The sequence below is a fragment of the Trypanosoma cruzi genome, genomic scaffold (assembly GCF_000209065.1).
Source record: "Trypanosoma cruzi strain CL Brener 1047053516657 genomic scaffold, whole genome shotgun sequence".
NCBI lineage: Eukaryota > Euglenozoa > Kinetoplastea > Trypanosomatida > Trypanosomatidae > Trypanosoma > Trypanosoma cruzi.
In genome coordinates, this window is record NW_001849436.1 from 57,101 (window position 1) to 69,586 (window position 12,486).

The 12,486-nt window shown below is 51.8% G+C and overlaps 4 protein-coding genes across 4 annotated transcripts, besides 14 other annotated features; all 4 read right to left on the reverse strand.

Annotated features, from left to right (window-relative positions):
• Nucleotides 1-9,689: a sequence feature (heterozygous, Esmeraldo-like haplotype).
• Nucleotides 227-277: a microsatellite.
• Nucleotides 483-582: a sequence feature (A-rich).
• Nucleotides 986-1,032: a sequence feature (T-rich).
• Nucleotides 1,172-1,267: a sequence feature (CT-rich).
• Nucleotides 1,314-1,333: a microsatellite.
• On the reverse strand, nucleotides 1,373-4,396 carry Tc00.1047053506605.10 (hypothetical protein, conserved; the record flags this gene model as incomplete). The annotated part of the gene is made up of 1 exon (XM_813066.1): nucleotides 1,373-4,396. One exon carries the CDS (start codon nucleotides 4,394-4,396, stop codon nucleotides 1,373-1,375), a length of 3,024 nt encoding a protein of 1,007 aa, XP_818159.1.
• Nucleotides 1,479-1,582: a microsatellite.
• Nucleotides 4,559-4,725: a sequence feature (T-rich).
• On the reverse strand, nucleotides 5,267-6,811 carry Tc00.1047053506605.30 (hypothetical protein, conserved; the record flags this gene model as incomplete). Its single annotated transcript, XM_813067.1, has 1 exon — nucleotides 5,267-6,811. The coding sequence occupies one exon, from the start codon at nucleotides 6,809-6,811 to the stop codon at nucleotides 5,267-5,269; it is 1,545 nt and encodes a 514-aa protein (XP_818160.1).
• Nucleotides 7,357-7,379: a sequence feature (AT_rich).
• Tc00.1047053506605.40 (hypothetical protein, conserved) lies at nucleotides 7,951-10,449 on the reverse strand (the record flags this gene model as incomplete). Its single annotated transcript, XM_813068.1, has 1 exon — nucleotides 7,951-10,449. The coding sequence occupies one exon, from the start codon at nucleotides 10,447-10,449 to the stop codon at nucleotides 7,951-7,953; it is 2,499 nt and encodes an 832-aa protein (XP_818161.1).
• Nucleotides 9,690-10,712: a sequence feature (areas merged during assembly that could not be assigned to a particular haplotype. This can correspond to areas where the two haplotypes were merged or to regions with more than two copies in the genome that were merged during assembly.).
• Nucleotides 10,487-10,539: a microsatellite.
• Nucleotides 10,713-12,486: part of a sequence feature (heterozygous, Esmeraldo-like haplotype) that runs on past the window's edge.
• Nucleotides 11,137-11,172: a microsatellite.
• Nucleotides 11,619-12,173, reverse strand: Tc00.1047053506605.50 (hypothetical protein, conserved; the record flags this gene model as incomplete). The annotated part of the gene is made up of 1 exon (XM_813069.1): nucleotides 11,619-12,173. One exon carries the CDS (start codon nucleotides 12,171-12,173, stop codon nucleotides 11,619-11,621), a length of 555 nt encoding a protein of 184 aa, XP_818162.1.
• Nucleotides 12,216-12,287: a sequence feature (T-rich).

Below are 12,486 nucleotides of genomic sequence, written 5' to 3' on the forward strand. Positions count from 1 at the left end.
AACACAAATAAAGAGACATGCCTTTATGTATATCCACCGGTCCATGTCTCTTTGTCCCTTTCCCTCTCTCTGTATGTGTGTACATGTCCGCCAGTCCCACTCTCAACAACAGGAGAGGCAATAAAACCCCCATTCACACCACATGCGTCTGTTCCCTTCCGCTCATTTGTCCCCAGCCATCTTCGCACCTCCAGCGGAGGCAACAAAATTGCTATTGGGTACAGTAAACATCAACAACAACAACAACAACAACAACAACCAATAATAATAATAATAAAAGAAAATAAATAACGCGGTGCATACAACCGCCGTGGCCGCCTTGCCACAATGCACACAGCGGGGGCAAGCAAAAGAAAAATAATAATAATAAAAGGGAGGGTCAAAAAGACAACTGGACAACACTCACAGCGGATATATGATGGAGCACCACACCACATAACACCCCTCGCCTCTTCTCCCCACCACCACCGACGGGATTCCTCAAAACAAAAAAGAAATCAACCAAAAAAAACAAAAAAGCATCAGGAAACTCACACACACACAAGAAAAAACAAAACAAACAAACAACAACAACAACAAAGAAATCGTCATCATCCATACCAAACACCATCCGCCTCTCCCTTCCACACACACACACACACAAATACAAACAAAAGATACAGAGAGATAGATGGATAGATGGAGGGAGCGAGAGTACTGAACATATAATTGTTTCTTAAGGCCAATACGCACACACAGACACAGACATCTCATTCTATTCCAATCTCCTACCTGCTCTTCTTTACCACCGTTCGCCTGCTTTACTTCTCAGCAACACACACCGTGATTTCTACAAAGTCTTTACGTAATAAGTTATTGCTGCACGTGCCCTCCCCTCCCCTTTTTTTTGTTTGTTGCTGGGAGGCACAGGTAATGTATTCAACCAGTAAGAATGATGGGCGTATGAACATTTGTAACGTACGTCTGCGAATGACGCCATCACTCCCTCTTTTTTCTTTTTCGTTTCTTTTCCCTTCTTTTTCTGTTTCTTTTACTGTTGACTGGCGACTGGACGCACGCATCACGCAACACATTTTCCTGCACTCATCCATCCCCCTCCCCCTTCGCACCCTCACATCCCTGTACATCCCGCGAGAAGAAATAATAATAATAAAACGGTCACGCCATGTCGTCTCCCTCCTCTTCATCTCCTCCTCTTTTCATTCTCTATTTATTTATTCATTCATTTTTTCCTTTTCATCTCTCTCTCTCTCTCTCCCCCCTTTTCGTCGGACTTTCTTAATTATCAGCATTTATCTCTCCATCTTTTCTTTTTATTATTATTATTATTATTTTTTTTAAATTATTTTTCTTCCGGGGGTTTGCGCCGGCGTCACTCCTCCTCCTTCCTCCGGGTCTCCAGCCGGAAGCGCCGCCCCACGTGGCCAATCCCGTCTGCTTCACCGCAGCTGCTTTGCAGCATCATCGACATGGGCATTTCCTCCTCGCCGCTGTTGGCGTGGGGTTTGGCGTTGATGTCTTCGTCGTCCTCCTCGTTGTCATCGTCATCGCCACTGCCGGACTTCGTCACCGAGTCATCGTCCGCCTCTCGGCCCCGTTTGCCGCCATGCCCGCCGGCCATGTCAAGAAAAGGCTCCACGGTGGCTGTTGGATCCTTTGCCATCTCCGTCGGCGTCTCCCCGCCGGTAGGCCAGCCGAAGGAGCTCCTCATGGTGATGCCATTTGTGCTGCTGCTGCTGTCATGCACACTCATCGCGGCCGCGGCAGCCTCTTTGGTGTTTTTATTGTTGTCGTTGTTGTTGCCATAATTTTCACCGGGACGCAGAACGAGCTGCGAAAAAGGGATGCCGTACGAGGAGCCGCCGTAAAAAGAACGCTGTGAGCTGCCACACGACAACATTCCGCCAGCCGCCACCGGGCTTGTCACGTCGCCATCAAGGCCGTTGTTCTCAACAAACCGCACACGTGCAATGCCACCGGGACTGTAGTCCTCCTCGAACTGACGCGCAAGCCCGAGAACCGTCTCACGACCCTTTGGATAGTCTGTCGGAAAGCGCTCGTCATAGCGCTCTGGGGCCCGGAGGTACTGCCACAGCGTCAGACCGTAGCGCCGCAGTTCGGTCAGGAAACCTCGCTCCTCCGCGTTGGCGCGGTCGCATAGTTCAGAGCCATGATGGTAGGAATCACAGAAGAGACACACTTCCGGAAACCGCTCATCCCGCAGCGGTTGCAGGTGCTGCAGAAGATCATTGGATTTAATAAAAAGAAGAAACCCCTGAACCGCGTCCGTGCTGTAGCGTGCCGCCGCAAGCGGAATGCGAGCGTCCTCAAGCTCACGGATGGCACTGAGGAAGCTGTCAGGATACGTCCGGCCTTTGCCCAGCAATTCCCATGCCTCTGTGAGCCACCTTTCCTCCCGCTCATCATTTGCGTCTCGGAGCTGCTTGATTTTTCTCTGCACAAGGTGTGGGTTGAGTCGCATGTCCACATCCTTAATTTTGTGCCGGTGCAGTGTGCGGCGTGCGGCCTCCTCACAGCGGCGAATACCGTGGCCCATGATGTTGCAGAGCCTGCAGTACGGCACGCGACCCTCATGCACGAGCTTGACGGCTAAGCAGAGCTCCTTCTTTCGAAACTCCTTCGCCTTGCGGTCATCCTCGTCAATAGTGCGGAGGACTTTATCGAACATGTGGCGCTCCTCCGGAAACTTCATGTTAAGGAGGTTGTGCTCCTCCAGCAGGACACGTGCAACAGACAAGTCCCATGGTTCGGTTCCTTTTGAACACCGCGCCGCCACGTGAAACGGTTCGAGGCAAACAGTACACAAAACGTCCTTCACCGGCCGAAGCTGCAGCACCTCCTCCGGCACACGGGCGTAGGATTGAGGAACGTACTCCGCAGATTGAGAGCCATCAATAAGACAAAAAAAGAAGGACTTTGTTTCACGCACTTCCTCAATATTCCGGCGCAACGCGGGTGACAATTCAGCGCGGCGGTATTGGCTATCAAGCACTTCTACACTCTGCAGCAGTTGATCCCACTCACGAAAACGGCGATGCACTTTAAAATGTTTCTCCGCCTTCTCCATGGCGGGACTAAGCGCATCGTCGCTCGGTTTGTCAAAGACTGTCCGCGATGGCATCAACATGTAACTTGCATGCAGCCACAAAGCATGGCGCTCAAGCGGGCCAGTAATTGCACCCCGCACGGTGTCAAATGCCTCAAGCAACTCCTCGTATGACGCCTCGTCCTTTATAAGTGAGACAATGCGATCCAACGTTTTCTCTACAGATAGCGGTAACCGGATACCGTAGCGGAAGAGCTTCTCCACAGCCTCCAGGTACGACATATTCGTCCGCTCAGTCCGTCGACGCCGGTATTGAAGATGCAAACTACCCTCTGGCGGAGGAACTTTGATAAACGGCAGTTCACAAGGACATCGTGCCTCCGTGTGGTTCCAGACATCGCATAGACGACATCCACCACCTTCCTCAACTAATTTTCGCAACCATTGACGTACACGCGGGTGGGCGGCAGGGTCAAGTTTTTCAATCTCCGTTATGCTTTTTGGCACCGCCGGGCAACGTTTGGCGTAGTCATTGTTGCTGCTAATTTGACCCTCATTGGTTCCATTCAGCCCTCTCATGGGTTCAGTTGGTGCCGCTTCAGCTTCTGTGGGCGGCACCCACCCATAGCAACTAAGTACATGGAAGGCTATAGATGGCCGAGGGTTGCGACGACGCAAACGACGCAAACTGTCCCGGAATGTAGCGGGAATATCTAGATATGGCCGCTCCTTTGATGAAAGACTGTTCCCACTGCCTTCCGTCCGACGCACGGCTTCCTTAAAGCGCTGATAGACATCATGACGCCATACCGCCTTCCAAGTGGTTAGAAACTCACGGTATTTGGCTCGAATCTCTCCCTCCTTATGCGCATCGCCAAGGCGCGAATCGTCGCCAGTAAGCACGGATGCAGGCACCACCTTGTCGTACTCACTTAGGAGCGCAACTGCCGACAGTGAACGCGCCCTATTCATCGACGACACGCTATGGATGGAGTACCACCGGTACGTAATGAGATATGGCAAGAAGAGGCTAATCTTTTCCGCTATTGCAGTGGAGGAGAGCGGCTGCTTAATGTCGGCACACTCGGCAAGGACAGCGTTGAGCACCGACCATGCACCTAGTCGGTCTTGCACCTCGTTGTTGTCGGTGTCTACTACACGCCATATTAACGCTCGTGTGATTTCCCCGGGGTATTTGCAGGCATGATCGCGTACAAAGCGCAGGGTGTGTTGGATCTCCGCCGCCACTGCGGCATCATCCGCCAAGGCAGATGACACCTGCACGCAACATCGGTGCAGAAACGCCCGGTCTAATCCCACTTCTGGCATCCCTGCAGGAATACAGACGGTGGCCAAACACAAGACACACACAAAAAAGAAAGAGAAACCGTTGGCGACGTCACGGCAGAGGAATCACCGCGCGGTGGTGACGCGTAAACACAAGCGGTGAAGACGTGTGAAGCAATTTCCTCCCCTCCCGCCGGCACCCTGTCTTTCCCCTTTCTTTGTTGCTCGTTTTTCTTTTTTTTTTTCTCCTCCAAACCTCTTCCTGAGCCGCTTTCTTTTCTTGATTTTTGTTTCCCGTGTTTTTTTTTCTGTTTGTTTTCAATTCGTGTTTAATTCCTCTTTTTTATGTGCTTTCTTTTTTTTTTTTTTTTGCTGTTGTTCGCTTAAAGCCCTTCTTTGTGTGTTTGGGCGGGTGGGCCGTGCTGCAGCAGACAAAAGGCACACACACACAATTACGCAGGCAGACACGCAATCCCTCTCCTTCTCTCTCCTTTTCCCTTCGGTGTTATGCTTCCGCGGCGCCACCACACAACAAAAGGCGAGGGAGAGAGTAATGGGCGGCAGCAGGCAGCACACCAATGGAAGGCAAAAACGAAGAAAAAAAGGAAGAAGGAGACGTCAGGGACGTGACGCATTCACTCACGCACGGCCGGCAAAAGACACCGGAGGGGGCGGGTATTCAAATACGCCGGCATCATCACTACTTTCCCCCACCACCACCACCACCGCAAAGCCTCCAAAAACAAAAGAAAAACAACAACAAGAAAAGGGCATTTCTGTTTGTGTGACGGTGACGAGGGAAACAAGACACACAGGCCTCCTCTTCCTCTCCTCCCCTCCGCTCACGAAACATGACAACATCCCTCCCATCGCTTGCGATGATGGCCGCGGGAGTAGAAAGAGCAACTGCTTCTAAAAAAAAGGCATGTGGGTGTCGTTTTCACTCAGACGGAGAAATTCGCTCACGGCTTTCTCGTCCTCTCCCGCCCCACAGTTCTTGACTTTGCACGTGTAGCCATACGCACAGGCCCCCACACGCATCAACAGGTCATAGGCTGTGCGATTACGGTGATAAAGTACCTGGTAGTACAGTCGTATCCGCCACATTGCGAGGTACTTGGGCGGCACGACATCTCGCTTTGCATGCATACTGACCAAATCACCAGATAACAAACGGTGCTGCAAAAATCGGGCCTGGCAGTGCGACAAAACGGCGTCACTACTGCGGTGGATGCCTAGCTGTGGTAAACAGCGGTGCAGCGCGGTATCACTTGCCAGTCGCTTGCCTATCAGGTGCTGCTGCACGCACTTCCCCTCGCTATCTTGAGCATATTTTCGCAAGGCAGCAAGGTTCATAAAGTGCCCTGCGCCGCCCCACCCACGATCTCCAATGTACAGTGGGCCAAGAGCAGCGACAATCGTGGGATTAAAAAGTGTTTCTGTCGTAACGTTCCAAAGCACACTGCCAACCACCAGCGCCTCGCCTCTGCGACCAAGCAATTTATCTCCATGGAGGCGTTGTTGCTCTTGCAGGAGATTCCATCTTTCCGGCAGAGAAAGGCATGCGGCTAATTCTTCCGCCCGGGCGCCGACACGTTGTTTGCATCTCTCCTGGAGCAGCAGAGGCTTTGCACCTTTTGCGGCTGACACGGTGCGGGCCACGTTGTACAGATCACGTCGATGCAGAAATCGGACGAGCGCATGGAGATCAAGAAAAGAGTCGTCATCCATGACAACGGCCCACCGAACATCGCAGTAATTCCCAACACCCTCGCTAGCATCGTTTATGACGCCAGTAAGCTTTGAAAAGTGATTAAAGGCGTGAAAAAAGCGGTACTGTGCCCGCATCCAACCCACCGAGTACCCCGTACACCGGAGCATTTCCCTGGGCAGTTGCCGTGATGCCAGGGCGTTGTCCGTCTCGATCCACGTGCCGTGCCGCCCATCAGACGTGTTTGCGGCATCTGTATAAATAAAGAGATTCGCCGCTGGGACGTGCCCTAGCCACGTGCAGAGAGCCAAGTCAACACGGAAAAACTTCTCAAAGGACCCGGTGATAACTCCAATGAGGACATGGCGGCGGATATAATCCAGCACCCATGGGTGAAGAAGACTGGCCGTGTTATTCGGCCTCATCTCATCACAGAACCGGCAAACAGATGACTGACACGCCGACACCGTCTTCGGCCCAACGGCAGCAGAAGGCCCAACAATTGAAGCGCTGCCGTGTGGAGCTTCCCACGACCGACGTCCGCTAAAATTGTTTTCCCGTGCGGCGTTAAAGGCGGTGCTCGGCGTCGAGGGCGGCTCCATGTTTTCTCCATCGCTGACAAACAGGAAGGAAAGGAAGCACCAGAGCATCCATAAAAAAATTATTGAACAGCTGAGCAGCTTCAGGCATCCAAAGGAGCACCCGCCTCGAAAGCCATTGGTGGGACACCGCACATTCCTCGACATCTCCCTCAAATTCAAAACAAAAACATGCCTAAAGAAATCGTCAAAGGGGAAAGTAATGCCCACGTGTGGATGGGGAAAGAGAGGAAGCAAAAAAACACACAAAGAGAAAAGCACCAAAGGACGTCATGGGTGCATCGTTCTTCCAGGGCCCCATCAAAAACCACCCTCACCGTTGTCGTCGTCGTCGCCGTCCAAGACACAGGTGTACAAAACGGGAACGGTGACATCGCCTCTGTGCGCTAATTTATCCACAACAGACCTCGACTTGATGACAACGGCCAGGGAGCACACACACACACACAAACAAACAAACAAAAACACCAGCAATAAATGGACGGAACACATGATCTACTGGTTGTCCCAGAGCCCACACTCGTGTGGCAACGGCATCATATTTTTCTCGCGTCGCATTCGCCTGCAAAGCGCAGCAGTGATGATAGATTTATGTGATAATGTTTCATGCAATTATTGGACTAATTCATTTAGCCTTTCTTAGAAAGAATCCGCACACATTTACACAGACAAAGGAAAAAGAAAAAAGGAGCAAAAAAAAATAAATAATTATTATGATAGTAACATAGAAGGTGTTTCCCCACAGTAGCCTCATACATATATGGATGTACCCTCATGTGGCCATGTATCCATTCTCATTTCATTGATCCCTTTCGGTGTCTTTGTGTACATTACTTTTTACAGAAACGGAGGTTTATAAAACAACAGCTGTACATGATCCACTGCAAACTCGCTGCCCCCTTCGCCTTGCTTTCCCCACATCGCACTGGGAACATCACCGGCCAAGAGCAAAAGTAGCAGCGTCAACAACGACAATAAAAATTCACGTGTCCTGAGAAATAAAAATCCCCACCGCGTCATAGGAACACCCAATTCAATAAATTGAAATTGCAATGAGGGAGTTCAGTGGCGGAATTGAGAAGAACAACACAGCGTGAAATAAATGTCAATCCAATAGATATACACACAGACACACAGACTAAAAGAAAAAAAAAAATATTTTCTCTTCGTTCTGTTTCATTCACTTTGCGTGAATAATTCTCCGCGTCTGCTTTTCGGTTTCTATTATTTTTTTTTTTTTCTCTCTCTTTCTTTATACAAATTTCACCTCCTCTCTCTCCTCTACATCACGTTGATGATTCCTGAGGCGATCTCCCAATGATTTCCCGCGCGCGACGCAGCAACTTCCCCTCGGAGTCATGTGTCTTCATGTACGTCAGCGCCCTTCTGTACGCCATGGCGGTGGTGGCGAAGGACTGCAGCTCCATCGCCGCAACCGCAATGGCGGTGGCCCAAAAGCGCTCGTGGTTCCTCAAGTACTCCCTGCCAGCCGTGAGGTCCTCGCTTATGCCAAAGCCCGTCAGCGGAAACTCGCGCTCCAGGCGGTCCAGGGACACACCGACGCTGATGCCAAGGATGGAGTTCAGCGGAAAGGAGCCATCGGCGGTTTGCAGCGCAGTGAGACGCTTCAGACTCGGCTCGGCAATGACGGACTCCGCCACATCCACAACAATGGCACGAATAAATTCTCTACACGTTGGCGGCGGCACGAGTGCGGCGAGAGTACCAGAAGTCTTGAACAACCCCGGCTGTTTTTCCTCTTGCTCGGGTTGTTGTGTCATTCCCTGTTGCACCTTCGGGCGGCCGTCGATAAGGCCCTCCGCAAGTCGCCGTTTTCGGTACCGCGTAATGATCCGCGCGTAGGTCCAGCTGCGTGGCACATACCGCACCGCTACCACGTTGCGAACCTCCCGCGTTTGCGCGTTGGCGGCAGTAGTGGGTCGCCGCTGCAGCATTTCTGTGTACGGCGACGGCAAAGAAAACGTCTTGGATAGCCGTGCAACCTCCTCCATCTCCGCTACCGACAGCGCCGACAACGCGCGTGCGTCGATGAGGTAGCGCACTCTGGCGGAGGCTGCCGCGAGGTGGAAGAGGCCGACGGAGAGAGCGTTCCGCGGCTCCGCCTCCGAGGTGAAGATGAGATCCTGCACGTTCCCCTTCCCGACGTACTCAACGACGGTCTGGCCGATGCGTCCCGTCGCGTAGGCGCCAAGCGTCTCCAGCGAGGCGGGGGCGAGACCGTGCACGAAGCGCTGCGTCCCCTGCGCCACTGCAGGCATCGTTTGTTCCATCGAAAGACGTACTTCGGGCTCATCGAAGCAAAGCACGATGTCCGTCAATGTCGGGACTGCCAAATGTGACAACATATCCACTAAAATCTCCGGAAACGTCTTTGCATCGGACACATCACGGTAAAGGCCCCCGCCTTCTTCTGCAAGTAGCTGCAACTTCGGTGCATCCAGCGTCCCCGATGAGAGTAAACCGATGGCACTGAAGCACATATTACGCCGGTGACGTGTCACCGCCTCGATGATTTCCGTCGCGTACCGCATGTCACCCTCGTCAGACATCACGATAACATGACGCACATACCCCGTCGGAACAGAACCGCAGAGCGAAAGCGCCTCCTGCGACATCACCTCACGGAGTGTACGGTGCAAATTCGACGCGCCCGAGTTAGCCTCCTGCGGCTTCGACTCCGCTATGAAGGCGAAGACTTGCTCAAGCTGCACATCACACAGGGCCACAGCACCGCACTGCCAGGGAGAAACATCCTTCTTCGCGCCCACCACCACCACATTTAAAAACACAGACTCCGGTAAACCACGCATTCCGACCAAAATACCATTCGCCATCGCCTCACAAGATTGACGACTGTGCGAGTCCACTACCAGCACCAACTCGGCGTTTGTTATGCAACCAGGCCGCCCTTCAAGCTGTGGCGTGAAGGAAATAGTAAATGCATGGCGATCCACATCCTGGACCAGCGTTCCAACGTCCTTCGCGAGGAAGAAGCGCAGCGGCTCTGCCGTCCCCTGCACAACACACTCAATTTCAAACCCATCCGGCAGCCGTTTTGTCAATGGAGCGGTATATTTTAGTGAGAAGCCGCTGTCGCCAATGTAATCCACCCGCACCAGCGTTTCCTCTTCCACCGGTCGCAACCGCACAGCGCCTGCAAGTGGCACAAACATGTCACATTTTGCTTGAATTTTCCACCCACTTGGGAGTTTTGGCTGCAGCTTCATGTCAAACAGCGAGGCGTAGTCGAGGGTGGGTTGTGACGGCTTCTTGAAGTCCGGGAACAACTCTGCTGGTAGATGAATACGCACCACACCACGCCAACGCGTCACGTCAAGTGGCACGTGATACGTCGCGGCGATTAGAACGGTGGAGCCAACATCAATAACCCACGGCAACTGCTGCGAGGCGACTGTCCACACACTGTGGTCGGACTTCGGCCCCGGCAGTCCGGCGGCGCCTGCATCGGCGGAAGAACGCAGCGGCACAGTACCGCTGTACTCCGTCAGCACACAGTCGCCAAAGTAGTCGGCCCTGCAGCTCATAAGGTCCCACGCAATAGGCAGTGGGTAGGCGGCAATAACGCGCTGGTCCATACCCGTCTTGTTTTCGTATTCATAGCGTAGATTCACCCGCGCGCAATTGCCACGCACCTCTGCCTCCACGACACATCCTCGGAGTGTTAACGGAGCAAACGTAGAGGCGGCAAGAACGCCATGATCCCTGTTGGGAGAAGTGCTGTACGCAAAGTGCTGAATAGTCATAAAGAGTCACCGCAGAATACTCCCTTCTCTCTCTCTCTATATATATATATATATATATATATATATATATATATACGTGTTTATATTTATCTCCGGGAACCTCCCTTCCTTTCTTCAGCCCAACTTCTCCTGTTTTTCTTCTTGCTTCGGGGTTGTGCGGTGAGACCTGTAGGCCAGGGCGCAGTGACCCGCAATGCACGGGATTGCATGAGAAGATAAGAAAAACAACAACAAGCAACAGTAAAATCAAAGAAAAGTATGAGTACAGTGAAAATAAAATGGCACGTGGCTGCAGCCATCCACACGACAAGGTGGCAGCGGCAGCGGCAAAAATAACGGCGACGAATATTAAAGAAAGAAGAGAAAGAGAAAGAGAGGCAGAATGCCTGAGGGAAACGCACACAAATTTACAGAAATTTCGGAGACATTTAAACATGGCGCCACCGCCATGCCGCACATGGATCAAAAAACAAACAAACAAAAACATAAATAAGAAATTCATCTTCACACACAAACTCTCTCTTTTCCCTCAGCCCCTCTGCCTCTTGGTGTCTTTGTCTTATCTCATCTCTTTTCCCCTCTTCTCTGCGACTTTTCCCCCCCCCCCTGTTCTCCTCCTCCTCGTCATTCCAGCCTGCACTGCCCGCGTGCAGCTGCAAAGCAAAATATAAGGAAAGCGCGCTCCCCCACACACACACACGCACGCACACACACGCACATACAGACCCAAACGGCTGCAACGGGCCTTCTGACAGGTGGCAGTGGCGCACACAGAGTACAAAACACTCTCTTCTTCCTCATCGTCCCGGTTTATTCGTTCATTCGCTTCCGCTTCACTCACATTCTCCCTGCTCCCTGTCTTTTTGCCTTTCTTTCTCCCTTGCAGCTTTCTTCTCTTTCCATTTTAACCCTTCTTAATTTCCTTTCTTACCTACATGCCTCTTTTCGCGCCTCACTGTGCACTTTTTCATCCTAAGACGCCTCACTCTTCGTTTTTGCATCGGGTCCTTTTCTTCCGTGTCTTGTGTGCATTTTATTCCTTTTGCCAAATGCGTGGAGTCTGCGCATGTGTTTGTGTGTGTGTGTGGGTGCCATGTGTATACATTCGTATTTGGACGCATTGCGGTTTACATCCTTGTCTTTGCATCACTCCCTTGTGTTTCACTGTCTCACTTGTGTTGTGCCATGAGACGGCGGCGGCTCTCCTCGTTCTTCTGCGCGACCAGCCACAGCAGCGCCGCGGTCAGCGTTGGCGACAATATGAAGCTGGCGCGTGGGTCCGAGTGACGGAAGATATACATGTGTAATCCCGTGCAAAAGACAGAGAAGACGCTGTTGATGAAAAAAAGCGTGTACCCCACCGCCACCTGCAGCCGCAGTTTGTGCAGCAGCTTCTCGTCGCACTCCCGCACCTCGTGGTAGTGACGCTGGCGGCGCCAGAACTCACTCTCCACCATCGTAATGTACGCCTGCGTCAGCATGCACACAGTGAAGATCATCACGGCAATGTAGAGGAAAGTGTTGGCGGGCGAAAACCAGTCCAGCCCGTTCACTGCGTGCGACAAGTACACGGGCTGGAACGCCGCTATGAGGGCGACCGCCACTAAGGACTTTTTTGAGTACACCAGTGTATTGGCATTAATGCGCTCATCCAACAGTATATCGTCCTGCTTGGTAAGCTTCACACCACCACTGACGTGGTTTTTCCCCTTCGCGTTCTGCATCCCTCTGACTTATTTGTGCAAAAATTTCTTTTCTTCACCCCCTTTCTTCTTTTTTTTTTTTTTTCCCTTTAATATTGTTATTATTATTATTTTTCTTTTTGTTTAAATTTTTGTGCTCCTGCTGTTGCTCGCCTGCGAGGGCGTCAGTGTGTGAATGTTTTTTTTTTTTTTTTTTGTTGTTGCAGAGCCGCGTCCTGCAGGCCAGAAAACAACAACAAGAAGACATGTACACACCAGCGGCCAACAGCAGCCGACGTACCCGCACAGACACACAAATACACGCATAAGACAGTTTACAGAGTTGTTTTGTTTT